This window comes from Pantherophis guttatus, chromosome 7 (assembly GCF_059756535.1).
Source record: "Pantherophis guttatus breed Tessera chromosome 7, ASM5975653v1, whole genome shotgun sequence".
In the NCBI taxonomy this organism is placed as follows: domain Eukaryota; kingdom Metazoa; phylum Chordata; class Lepidosauria; order Squamata; family Colubridae; genus Pantherophis; species Pantherophis guttatus.
The window spans coordinates 16,443,914-16,458,144 of record NC_142069.1 but is presented as its reverse complement, the minus strand read 5'-3'; the positions used below and the strand labels follow the sequence as shown (position 1 = coordinate 16,458,144).

At 39.6% G+C, this 14,231-nt stretch overlaps 2 protein-coding genes across 4 annotated transcripts in view; one reads left to right on the top strand and one right to left on the bottom strand.

The window, feature by feature from the left end:
- The window catches only part of LRTM2 (leucine rich repeat transmembrane protein 2), a 29,657-nt gene extending 15,802 nt beyond the window's left edge, over positions 1–13,855 (top strand). Inside the window, exons 1-4 of one of the 3 annotated variants that reach the window (XM_034403518.3) lie at positions 1,825–2,100; positions 6,302–6,454; positions 10,927–11,517; positions 13,198–13,855. In XM_034403518.3, the coding sequence (XP_034259409.1) occupies positions 6,367–6,454; positions 10,927–11,517; positions 13,198–13,652 (1,134 nt within the window). In that variant the 5' untranslated portion in view covers positions 1,825–2,100; positions 6,302–6,366 and the 3' untranslated portion in view covers positions 13,653–13,855. Of the gene's footprint in view, positions 1–1,824; positions 2,101–5,956; positions 6,190–6,301; positions 6,455–10,926; positions 11,518–13,197 lie in introns of those variants that run through there. The other 2 variants (XM_034403519.3, XM_034403517.3) reach the window with 2 other exon arrangements.
- The window catches only part of CACNA2D4 (calcium voltage-gated channel auxiliary subunit alpha2delta 4), a 202,427-nt gene that overhangs the window by 62,965 nt on the left and 125,231 nt on the right, over positions 1–14,231 (bottom strand). The window lies entirely within an intron of this gene.

Here is a 14,231-nt window from a genome sequence, read left to right as displayed (position 1 = left end):
TTATTTTTCCCTGTGTGTAGTTTACATGCTGTGAAAACCCAGCTTATTTGGTTAATTCATAATGCAGATACTTTGTACAGATCCAGAAAATGAGTTGATTCATTAGCTAGGCTAAATATATTGTATGGAACCTACCGAAATATCTGTGTGACAAAAGTATCATGAATAGATAGGATGTATTTCAGTTTAGTAACCAAACTTTTTCCATACCTGTGATTTTCCATTATGCATTCCTCTTCTATGAGTGCCTGCTTCTCAATCAAGCTTTGATAACACAAATTTAAGAAAGGCATTCTCAGAAAGCTGTGGCCACGTTAAGTGGCAGGTACAGGCAGAATTCAGCTATGAAGCTTTGGTTATAAAACCTGGACATCCATCTTGCTTTTATGCATTAATAGGACAGAATCAGGTTTAAAGCTTAAGGACACAGAGGACATTTTGGTGAGAAGTTTATTCCAGCTGCTATTCCTGCAGCTTCTCCTACTATTGTCAATATCCCACTTTCTGACTTCTAAAATATGCCATGAGACCTAACACAATCCAGAAAACATCACAACAAAATAAGATATCTGGTGCAAAAAGTATCAGTAATAAAATCAATTCAGTGAAACAATTCATCATCCTATCAAGCTCCTGTCAAATTGCTTTATGAAAACTATATCTTAACCACATAGCAGGAGGTCATCCAGAAGGAGGCCAGATACACATTTCTCAAAACAGCAGTTTCATAGCTTTGGTGAGGTGACTGAAATGCCACTTAACTCCTTGATCTATCTCAGGTGGTGGAGAATATAGAGAAAGATCTGTGTTGTTGATGTAAGTTCTCTGTTAGGAGGACAATGCAGGTGATGAGTAGAAGGTTGCCCTTAACACGCTAAATAATCACTATTTTGTCAACCCCTGCTACCAGGTCAGGAATATATTGAAGTGTGTGTGTGTGTGTGGTGATAATACAAAAATGTAGAAAATAATGTCCTCACCTAGTCACAAAAAGTCTGTTTATGATTTCTTCACACTGGAAACAGGTTCTGGGATTGAATGTGAAGGATGAGATATGTGGTATTATGCTAAAACTTTATGGAAGCAAGGAGCAACCAAAATTTAGCCTTGTATTATGACTTTTGTGGGCAAAGGACATCTCTGCTTTGATTGCACGTGTCACGATCATTTTACTTGCAAAAAAGGAAGCTGCATACAAGCTACGATTGGAAGAAGCAGATCAAAGATTTGAAAGGCAAACCTTTACGATGGTATAGGGTCTCCTGCTTGAGCAGGAAGTTGGATTAGAAGACCTCTGAGATCCCTTCCAATCCTTGGATTCTACATTACTGTTACTGTCCTGTCAGGATTCAGAAGCGCTTTAGAAAACGTGCACAATGTCTTTCCTTCCATCCTTGCAGGTCATCTAGGCAAGCGAGATAGTGATGAAAAGCAGCTGAATGTGTGAACCGGCTCTATTGAGAAATGTTAGCCTTCAGTGGGAGGTGAGGGAATAGCAAATCAGCTGTTGCATGGTGACACAGGGAAATCCGTACGGTGGTGTAATCATCAAGTGAGCAACATAAATGTGAGAATCATCTCAATAGGGGCAGGGTTTCTAGTAAGCTTTCCCTGCCAAGAAACTGAGACCTGATTTACCTTCAGAATGGATCTCAAGAAGAGGGACCCCAGAATATCCCTTTCACAAGCCAACGTGCTTTCTTCAGCCCAGCCACACTGGGGGTGGTGTGTGTGGGGGTGTGTGTGGGGGGGTGTCAGTGGCTTCAAAGCCAGTTGTAATATTTATAGCTTAGTCAAAGCCTGGCTGAGTGTTGGGGTGCGGGTGGGGGGACAGTAAAAGAGGCAAAGTGAGTGGCAGGCATTTCCTAATACCTCAGGGGGAAAACAGATGGGTTCATTCCACAACTCTCAACTCCCTTGCCCAGCCATTCAGAGCAGCTGGCTAAGTCTCTGTGGCTGGCAGCTTAACTCCTCTTCTGGCTCCTGTGGGGTAGGAGAATTAAATAGGACACAGATTCAGAGACTTAAGAGTCTGTTTGCCGGGGGAAAGAACGAGGCAGAGGAGGAGAGGAAATAAGGTGGAAATTGGCCAGAGCCCAGGTAAGCGCTCCTGTTTGGGCTTGACAAAAATAGAAAGTCCGAAGGGGGTTTTGGAGGGGCGTTTCGGAGCTTTGGACTCAGGTGCCTGAGCCACGGCAGAAGTTCAGGCGTTGCCTTTTGGAAAGAAGTCCAAGGACAGATGCCAAGTCAATTTTATTCCATTTTTTTTTCAGAAGGTGGCGTAGATGTGTGTCTCTGTGCGTGCACCTGCATGTGCTGTGTTAAAGGGGGGGGAGAACACGGTGTGTGTGTGTGTATGTGTGTGAAAACAACCTTCCCTCTTGGTAAATGTTCTTAAAACGCTTTCCCCTCAGTGTTCTTGAGTCGGATCATCTTTTTTCCAACAGTTTCCAGAGATCGCACCAAACCCTCTTGCTTCTCCCTGCCGTGAGGATTTGAGAGTATTTGATTGCCCATCAAAATAAACAAATGAGAGGAAGGAGCGAGGGGAAGTGAGAGATGTGGAACCAGCTGTAGGTATTTTCCACAAATTGAAAAAATGAAAGCCCCACAGGAGAATTTCCCCTCCCCCCCACCTCCCGGGGGATTCGTTAGAGGAAGAAAGGAGAAAGGGTGATGGTGGGGGGAGGGGCTGTCCTTTTTGATTGAGAATTATTGCCCATTAAGAGCCAACAGAACTGCCCCCTGGGTGAACCTGGAAGAGCAGCAGAGGCTGTTAAATAGAAGGTGCTTTCCTTCCCTCGCTTTTGGTACCTGAAGGGCAGGGAAGGACCTGTTGTCAAAAAAGGACAAAAAAACCGATGACCATCAGGGGGCTTCTCATTAGGGCACAGGGAGACTTTGTTCTCCCCACACATCTCCTTTGGATCAAAATGTAATTAAATCCTACCACCCCCTCAACCTTCTTTCATTATTCTGCTCTTCAGCTGCTGCATTATTAGGATTTCTACACAAATTCCTTCCCTCTCTCTTCCCCCTCCATCCGCCTCTCCTCCCTCTCCCCCGCCCTGCATCTCCGATGCAGGGATTACATCTCCTTGTCATGGAGGGAGAGGGGGGGGAGGGAAATTTGTCAGTGCAAAGGCACCCATAGCCACACTAATTTTATTTATTTGCTTCCCTTCCCCCCCCCCACCGACTGCAGAGCACTGTTTTCAGCAAGTCAAACAGTGTATATACAGCAACCCCACAAGCTGAGCCTAGAGGAGTTCCTATGTTAGATGACGGATTGGGAGCTCATTAGGGCTTTAGTCTTTGAACTTTTTATGAACACCGGGAATTTATGAAGCGTTATCTCCATAAACCTTGTACCGGTTTGCACATCAGATACATCCTTGGCTTCCCCCTCTTTTCTACTTTGTTCACTGTATGCTGATGGCAACTAAATATTTTGAAGAGCATTTGGTGTGACGTGAACATTCTGCAATAATCCAGCAAGTCATCACTCAATATTTTTGGCTATGAAATACTGAAAGAGCTGATCATGGGTCTATCAAACTCAATGTGGTCTATGCATGTAAGATAAGCCTTTCTCAACTCCACCAAGAAATCGGGTTGAATGTGAGTCCTCCTGTACACACAGCACGTGTTGGCATAGTCAGTGTGAACTAACCCTGGAGAGACATCTAAGATGTCTCTCCATCTTAAACAACAGAATGGTTTCCTCTCATCCAATCAGTAGTTGCACATTTAGGAAGCCAAGAAGGTCACGGTTGAAGGTTTTGCTTTCAGGCTGGTTAAAAGGTTCATTGGAATACAGTAACATAACCATGGAAAGGATCAACCTTAGTCTGAACATGCAGTAAGGCATAGGAGACAGATTCCCATGTTTCCTAAACTATTATTTATTTATTTATTTATTATTTATTTATTTATTTATTTATTATTATTATTATTATTATTTATTAATTCAATTTGTATGCCACCCCTCTCCAAAGACTCAGGGTGGCTCACAATGCATTTAAAATCATTATAAAAAACATTTAAGAATTAAAAACATTAAAAACATTAAAACTCATTCACACCATTCATGACCGGATCTCGCCGGATCGCAAGAGCGAGATCAACGGCCCCAGGCCTGCCGGAAAAGCCAGGTCTTCACCGCTTTTCAGAAGGCCAATAGGGTGGGGATGGTCCGGACTTCAGGAGGTAACTGGTTCCAGAAAGCTGGGGCAGTCACAGAGAAGGCCCTCCCCTGCGGGCCTGCCAGCCAGCATTGTTTAGCTGACGGGACCCGGAGGAGACCAACTCTGTGGGATTTTACCGGTCATTGGGAGTTATGCGGTAGAATAATTTACTGCTTCCCACTGTGCAAACAGATAACTGTCAAAAGTTCTTCAGTTAATACCAGAAGAGTAGACAAAAGCTACTTCAGATCTTTCTGTATCATCAATTTCTTCCTCCCAATAAAGCCATTTTGGTTCCATTTTGGTGCCTGTAACTTACGTATCTTCCCTCAGGATTGCATGTTTGTCACAAGGACAGTGTTACTCCACTTATAGAATGGTGATTTGATAAATGAAAGAGCACTTTCTTCAAATTTATTGAAGTTGCAATTTTGGTATAAAATATGGCGGTGGTTTAATAAATGTTTACTAGTTACCTGATAACCAAAATGGAGGTCTAAACTTTTCCAACCATTTTCATTCACAAATCTTACGTTATATTATTTTAAAAACATTTGGTGTGGAGGTCATGCACTTGACCACTCTTAGAAAATTTCCATAATACCTCACTGTAGTAGTCATTTTTAAAGCAAAAAATACTTTGGGCAGTAAAATTCACTAATCCTGTTATTTAAATATATCCTCCTGTACTTAATGTGATTGTGCGACAAAAGCTAAAATTTTGAGAGGATAATATTCTCTTGAACTGAATACCTAATACATGGAATTTGACAACTTGACAATGTAAAAGGATTCTCTGTGCCTTTACTATGGCTAAAAGATTGATACTGCAACATTGGGAAGATAAATGTATGGCCCCATTCACTCAGTGGACTGAAGAATTACACTTGCTACCTATGATTAGATTGTCTATTATATGGACAATATAATGAAATAGGGAACTCATTTTTACAAATTATAGTAGGTTAAAAAAGACTGATAGTTATATAAATGTTTTAAAAGTGAATATAGATTACTCGAATAATATTTACATTAGATAACCGTATATAGAATTATAACTCTATAATATTTATTCTACTTTGTTTCTTTCCCTTTTTCTTCTGTTGTATTTTTTCATGTTTTTAACCACTTTGTATGCATAGTTTTGTATGTATTATAATTGTCTTTGTGCTTTTCTTCTTTTCTTCTTTTTCTGTTATTTTTTTAAAAAGCACTAAAATAAATAAACAAATAAGCATATTCTCCATTTCGTACTTCACCCTAGCTTGCTTTCCTTCTTCAGCAGCAATGGGGGAGTACCTTCAAAACGGTGCTTTGTCTTTTGGCTGGGTACCGATTTCCCAGAACGATCGCTTATAATTGTTGTCCAAAGCCAGCATTCAATAAAGACTCCAGCATCATTTAGAAGGCACTTTCTACCATCTGCCCAAGGGCTTAAACTTAATGAGATAGAGCACATGGCTGCCTTGCAGTCCATAGTCTCCCTTGCTTCATTCCTTGGGTTCCCCACTTGTTTCATTCCTTGGTCCATATCTTCAACCCATTTAGTCACTAGGAAACATAGTGGAGGAATGGTGCAGAAAGAAGGAGGGAGCAAGTAAAAGATGAACTGCTTCTCCCACCCCTGAGTTATTCATTGTCTTAGGTTGTAGGGATAGCAATATCACTTCCTCCAGCCTCCTCTTGGATACAGGCATCACATCACCTGTAAGGAGGCTGGGCCTTGAAATGGATGTGGTGCTCTTTGCAGTCCTAGTGGCTTCTACAGGGTTTTCTGTGGTTCACTCTCTTTGTCTTCTCTTAAGCTGTGTCTATGGCTGTGATGCCAGTAGGGAAGAAACACATGGACAAACTTTCTTCTTCTTTTCCTTCTAGTGCTCTCCGTTATCATAGCCTGGGGAGGTATTAATGCCTGAGTATTCTCATCACTGGGGACCCATCTGAGCACTTTGGCTTGGAGTCCAGAGATCTCTACTGATGTCTCCCTATCTGCTAATGTTCTGTGGGTACCTCTAAAAAAAGCCTCATTTTGAATGTCAGATTCCATCAATAGGTTCTCTTCCAAGATACCTGATAATCATATGATTTTTTCCCGCTCTGCTTTTATCTTTCAGATTAGCCAAATTTCTGTTCAGACCTCCAGGTATATGTGCCAGTTTCTCTGGCAAGCACAAACACCATGGGGAAAACAGCAGACATAGTGTTGTCTCTGAGTGGTGGCTACTGGTGGAGCAACAGACTTTCTTTGAGATGGAGAAAAACTAGCTGTAAGTATTATCGGAAATGTTTGCAAAGAGACCAGTTGCTACTTTTTAGATGATGGTAAAGGAAAAAATAGCCTAATTTTACAGTAATAGAAAACAGTATATTATATTCTTTGGGTCTTTGCACAGATGCTGTAAAATGTGACATTAGAGAAAGAAGCTGCAGAATTCTTGCCTGAATGAATTAGAGGGAGAGAAAATGTTCCCATCTTGTTCCTAATACTCAAAATATGTGCAACAGGCATGTTCTTTCACCTTTCATAATGTTATTTTTAAAACATTTACTGGGCCATTTCACCAGTACTCGATATTTTGCTCCATTAATAATAAAAAACATTAGCCCTTATACATTTTCACTATAGAAGAGAATGCCTAGTTTCAGGCAAAGGTTAAATGCATCATTTTTATGATAATGATGAATATCCAGTCATTCAGATCTCATAAATTCTATGTGGTACCTACTCTCTATGTTCACAAGCCATTCAAATCAAATAGCTACAGTTCTAAGGACTGTGAGCATTTTTTTAATATAAAAAAAGCTTTTTTTGTTTGCATTTTTTAAAAATGTGAAAGACCAAAAAGGCAGTTGGTATCACTTTATAATTTGTGAGGTCAAAGAAATGATTTACAAGCTATAGAAAAGTAAGTCAAAAGTAATAGCACTGGTGAGTCCCATCAAATATTTTCAAGCATTCTACATTTCCTTTTGCAACACAATCACCTCCAAATTGATTTATGTTATTCACCGACTTCTGATGACTTCCAGCTAGAACATCAAATCTAAGCGCTCTTCCTCAAGTGATGTTAACATGCATTCTTCCACTTCTTCTGTCAGCAGAAAAGTATAGCAATAACACTTAGACTTATATACTGCTTCATAGTGCTTTACAGCACTCTCTAAGCTGTTTATAGAGTCACCATATTTTCCCCAACAAAGTAAGTTGAGATAAACTGCCCCTGTGTAAGTTGAAATAAACAACCCCTGTGTAAGTTGAGATAAACTCCATTGCCCCTGTGGCCAAACTTAATGTACCTTAGGAAGGAAGCTGATATATGGTGATGGTCTGACAAATTTAATGGGCAGTTTTAGGACAGCAGTTGGCGGATTCCCTCATGTTTTATTCATTTATTTTATTAAACTTGTTTGCCACCCATCTCACTGCAAGGAGACTCTGTCATTACCTGTCAGTGGCAAATACAACCACTAGTTGTGTGTGCTTAAGGGTTAACAGTTAGATGATGTCTAGGATAGAGTGTTTGACTTGAGTAATAGATGACTGACAAGAAGGCATTTTACTCAGCCTGTCAGTTGGGTTATATATGAATATGGTTCTTGAACTCTTCTGAAAGAGATCAAGACTGTTAATTTAAGCAACAGTTTGGTAATCTTCTGGAAGAACGCCAAACCCATATCTAAAAACCAAGTAGCTGATAGGCCAGTTGCTTGCTGAGGGGCATAAGCTGAAGTGGGTGGGAATGCATTGACTGAGCATTATGCCAGACCTAGTGCTCTAAATTTGAAAGCCATGTTTAAGAAAACTTACTCAGCACTCTTTCAAAGCAGTGCTTGTCCATGAAAAAGTTCGTTTAAAAGGGTTTATGAAAACTGATTGTTCAAGATCCTATACTCTAAACCAGAGGTGTCAAACTTGATTTCATTGAGGGCCGCATCAGTGTTGTGTTTGACTTTGGGGGGCCAGGATGGGCGTGGCCAGCTTGACATCACTCGTGTCGAGGGTGCCTGTGGTGGTCTGAGCACTCTGCCAGTGAAAATGGGCTCCCGAGCTCCATTTTCACTGGCAGAGGCACAATGGGCCGGTCCTATGCTGTTTCCAGGGCAGCCCCGCGGGCCAGATCTAAGCACCCCGTGGCCCACGGGCCTTGAGTTTGACACTTCTGCTCTAAACTAAAATATGGAGGATAGTATGGAGGATCTACAGAGGCGTCAGGAAGGCATTGGAAGCTGGGTAGATCCCAGTTCCTGACCATATCATCAACTACATTGTCGGTGAAGAATTGAAGATGGTGTCCTTACTCAAAATAGTGTTGGGAGAACAAGGAAAACAGCACTTTAAAACTGGAATAGCTAAACATAAATTTAATCTGTCTCTCTGACAGGTTGGGGATGAGGCCAAAGTGTCCTTTAAAAATGACCATCTCTATGCTGCAGTTAAAAGGATGGGAAGAGGAATCCAAATCTGAAAATACTTTGTGCCCAATACAGAAAAAGAAGCTTAATAAACTTCAGTGAGCTATCAATCTCTGTAGCATATTATGAGACAGGTTCATTAATGAGGATGCATGCAGTTAAGCTAAGCAGGGGGTAGTGACACTCACCCAAATCTACAACTGGGGGGTCAAGTACAATATGTCAATAAAAGTTGCTGAGAAAATTGTTTCTTTTCACCTAAGAGCCTTACCTTTGTTAAACACCATTGCTTCCTAGATTGCTGTTATCAATTATTTACCCTAAATGCTACTGAGCCCTAGCCTAATCTTATATTTCTGGATCATCTTACCAGAGTCCTGAACATCCTACAAAGTAACACGATCTTTTCTTGACATAAGAGCATACACTATGCATGTCTGTTTCTCTTAAACTATTGTTCCGTAACTATTTCTGGTTTTCATGGGATGAAAAACTATCTTAGCTGCTCTGCTGAACATCCATAAAAAATGTCTTTGGAGATCTTGATACATGTACCTTCTGTCCTTTGCAAACAACCACATGCCTTACTCATGTTTTTCTTGGCACTTCTGTTTCCTCAGCAACAAAAGTAATTGAGGTCTTTTCTTTCTCTCTTGGCTATCTCTTTCACCAGGACAGTTTTGATGTATATCTCATTCTTAAACTGAAATTTTCAGTTGTTTAGAAGTAGCACCATTGTGCATCATTTTGAATAATGGTATTTCAAAAGTGTTCTGTCACAAAATAACAAAAAGAAAGGCATTTGGTTAAATGTGCATAGAAGAGTAATGCATTTTTGGGATATATTCTCACCTTTCTCTGTACACAAAAGCATTAAATGTTCTCCCATCATCAGAAATATCACTGTATTATTAATATGGTACTTCTGTCAGGCATCCAAAGGCAAGATGATTTTAATAACACATGTCACTTTCCCTTCCTTCTTGGTCTGACAGGCATAATCCTACATTAGAATGAGATGTTCTAAGAGGAATTAAATTCTCTAATCAAATAATATCAACTATGGTGCCAACAAGATATACAAAATGCATCAAAATATCTCTACTGCTGCTTGTGACTTCTATAATAAGCAGGAAGATAGTTATGAAGACTGCTCTATAGCCTTTTCTAATTTTGATGTGACAGATTAAATCCTATTTTTCTTAGGATACTGGTGTAGGAGCATTAAGTAGTTTTAGATTGAACTCATTATAGAATCATAGCAATGAATTATGTATCAATATTCAGTCCCATATTAATTGATTCTAGATTTAATCTAAATCAAAATTGATATCTTTAAGAAAAAGTACTAGTTTCAGATGCATTTGTTCACTTTTCTTGCAAATAGAATGTTTTTTTCCCCTTGAGATTTGCCATTCAGTTATGGGAAACTGATGTGGGACCTTTATTTGTTGGTTGGCTACACTTTTAGAATACAGGTATGCTGTATCTCACCTGCAGCAAATGATGCCATGCTTAATGTCTTGGGTGCTTGTGTAATGTTTTAACCTTTGCTTATGCTAGTTATTCATGATATACTTTTGTAATTTATAAGTACTGAGGACTGTTTGGGCTCTGATTGAATTTAGAAGACTTAAGCAAAAGATAGTAAATAAAACAACTCTTGTAATCAATCAAACGTATAATAAATCTCATTGGAAAAAATAGCAACACATTGAATAGATAATTTATGTTCTAAAGTGTATCTTAAGAATATCTAATTAAATACAACCAAATATATTCTTTATAAACTCTGTCTTGCAAGTTCTCTTTGCTAATTCTAGATTATCTTCCACTCATGCTTAATTCCATTGCATCTAAGATGCTGAATACTGTAGTATCAGGCAGAAAAATCTCTGGGGCACTATGACCTTTCTTTTTCACAGTGTGAGGATGTTTATTCTTTAGCCCCAGTAGCTCATCAAAAGCTAAAAGGAAGCTCACACGGTGGGAATCCATCTGGCTGCACAAGGATTAATCTGTGAAAAAGCTCATTTGGCTACCATTCAGCTCATAATGCTCCTTTTAAAGGGAAAGAGGGAAGGGAAGAGGCATTAAGCCCCACAAGAAATATCCCAGAACACAAATGCAACTGATTCTAGAACTCGTAGAACCAAAAGTATTAAAAACCATCCTCTAAGTTACTAGATGGAATTCTACTGCGATGGAGACATTTGTGCATCTGGTTGCAAAAATAAGGTAGCATTAATAGGTGAAACTGTGGTTACGTGCAGTCATGGAAGATACTTCAATATATTGTGCTTGATTTTCCTCTTCTCTTGTGCAGTGTTTGCCTGTTGGCTTTCGTTTTGCGCAGCAGAGACGTTCATAACATGTCCTTCCTCTTGCAAGTGCAACAGTGGTACCCTGGAAGTGGACTGTAGTGGTTTAGGCCTTTCATCCATTCCCTTGGACATTCCTACTAGTACCAGGACCTTCCTTTTCCTTAACAATCAACTCAGCACCTTGTCAGAACAAGCTTTTTCCAATCTTTCTGCTCTCCAAAGACTGGATCTTTCCAACAATTTCTTAGATCAACTTCCTGAGAATGTTTTCAGAGACCTGGTTAATCTTACTGAACTACAGCTGAGGAATAACAGCATCAGAAGTTTGGACAAAGATCTTCTGCAGAACACTGTTCTTTTACATCAGTTGGACCTCTCCATTAATGGACTTGCTCAAATCCCCTCAGGCATTTTTGATGATTTGCCTTCTCTTCGCTGGCTTTCTCTCCGATCAAACCGTCTGCAGAATTTGGACAGGGTAACTTTTGAGCCATTAATCAGCCTGCAACAATTACATGTGGGAGATAATCCCTGGGAATGTGACTGTAATCTGAGAGATTTTAAATATTGGATGGAATGGTTCTCTTATCGAGGTAGGTACCATTAAAGATTGGTCTAAACTAAGGATTATTCTTTGCTAGTTTACTATGGATTGCCAGAAAGAAAAATTAGTCAGATATGGTTGATTCAAATTTCAGATCTTGGATTAGGAGGATAGTCACAGTGCATAATTTGACTTCGTTAATGACACTGTAGTTTTGTAATTGGATTAGGCAGAGATATTTTTTTAGCCAAAGCCATTCAGCTTCCTGAGAGTGAGTTTATTTTCAATGGATCATGATGGGGAGAGTATCCATTTCAATCATTCTGGAGTTCCTAAACATACTGTTGCAAATGCAGAAGAACTGAACACAAATCAAAGCTGGGATAAAGCTCAACATTTGAGCTTCTAAGACAACAATCTAGTTTTACCACTTGTATGCAAGAGGCTTGAAAAAAAACTTAATCTCGGATTGTTTAATAATCACTGCTTCAATAGGACCGGTCACCCGTAAGCATTTAGATTCTTCCATCTTTAAAATGGATCAACAGTGTATAACTGGGTAGTCACTAATGTTTTAATGGATGATTTGACCAGATTAGTTGGAAATGTTAATATTTTTTGGCAGGAAATATTAAGTGTTTGCTAATGGTACTGTCAAGTATTCTTTTTGACACATGCTGTTTAGTGGCTTCCCTTTTAAAAACTGATATTAATAATTAGTATTTAAATCTTCTGAGTCACCTTGGAACTCTGTTTTACCAGAATCAATCATGATACAAATTTATGTAGCAAATTTCTCACATTGTACTGTAGAAAGTTAGATGTTTCTACTGATTATTGTACATTGGTTGCCGATTTATATATAGACTGGCCGTAATTTTCATAGGTGCTCAAAATCCATTTCTAACTATACATACATTTCACTTTAGTTCTGGAATTCTTGAGCGGACAGAGACCTTGTCATTTTAATTGTGATAATGTTGTCATTGATAGTCCTCCTAATAAAGCCCCATTAGCATAGTGACAGCTCACATCTTGATTTTTCGAATCAAAAGTTGGAGAGAGCCACTTCACCCATCTAGTTGATCTGCCTGGTCATATAGTACAATCAGAATTTAACATTCTTAATCAATGTTTACCTAGCACTGCTTGACCTTAACCAGTGAAGCTCATAATGCATCTTAAGTAATTAGCCACTCTTTTAAAGCTTTTTTTTTTGGTGTGTTGTTCTAGAACAGAGGTCTTCAAACTTGGCAGCTTTAAGACTTGTGGACTTCAACTCCCAGAATTCTCCACCCAGCTATGCTATGCTGGCTGGAGAATTCTGGGAGTTGAAGTCCACAAGTCTTAAAGCTGCCAAGTTTGAAGACCTCTGTTCTAGAATGTTTGAGGCTGCTGCTGCTGAAGCATTATGCTTATTGCTTTTTATTTACCTTTTAATCGCTTTTAGAAGTTTTGGATATTTAAGTTTATTGTTACATACTTAAACATGAGGGAAAACCCATCTTAAAATGAGAGGTTTTCAAAAAGCTTTTTTGCTTTAATAATTGTTTCACAATCCCAACTTTCTTGATATGCTAATGCAGTTACTATTTAGGTAAGCAACTGTAGGCCACTCCAATATTGACGTTTCAACCACAATAGCTCCACTGAATTATTACACTGAACCCAGTATGTGCTCACATGACGGTAGGGAACTAAGCTTTTTTCTTTCTCTCTTATGGGATAGGAGGAAAGATAGACCAGCTGGCATGTACTTTGCCTAAGGAGCTGCGGGGGAAGGATATGCGCTTGGTACCCATGGAGATGTTTAACTACTGTTCCCAGCTGGAGGATGAGAACAGCTCTACTGTACTGGACAATATTGGTCCTCCTTGCACTAAGGGAAGTCAAAGTGTTCCCAAACCCAAAACAAGTCCTGAAACAGAAGAGGAGCCCAGTGTGGGTTGTCCCCAGAAGCAAAAGCCACGACCCATCAGTGTGCGTCGAGCCATTGGCACAGTCATCATTGCTGGGGTAGTTTGTGGCATTGTGTGTATCATGATGGTGGTGGCGGCAGCCTATGGATGTATCTATGCATCTCTCATGGCTAAGTACCATCGAGAGCTGAAGAAGAGGCAGCCGTTAATGGGTGACACGGAGGGAGAACACGAGGAACAAAAACAGATCTCCTCCGTGGCCTGAATCTTCTCGGAAATTTGAAGCAGAATAGGATACAGCCAAGACTTAAGAATACTTCCTCCCAGGTGAGCAGATGGACTGTGCAATTATCCCATTGGTCCAATTAGTAAAATGTGTTTATGAGTTCAGGACACCAGGCCTAGGTTCATGCTCACTTTCCTTTGTTCTCATGGAACTCCAGGTGAATAAAAGATGTCTTCTCTTTGCACCAGACTTCCCATTAATGGTCACATCTTGGGAAGGTCAGCCAAACAAACATCTTTGTTTGATTTCCTGTTTTTTTTTAAAAAAAAAATTGCAAATATCCATTGCCTCACAGAGTCTTTGGCACTCCAAAAATTTGTTAATGTGTCTAAACTCCACCCTGTGGCATCACTCATATTATTGTACAACTATTTATTCGTTTTAGCTATGCTAAAGAAATCTAGTTCACAAACACTCCAGGCTCCTAGGCCTGTACAGTAATTGAATCCACCACAGTCAATGGAAATCTAATCTTCCTCTTTTAACACTAGAAATAAAGAATATTTAGATGTACCATCATCAACGTAACAAAGAAGCAAATGTGTATATTAACATATG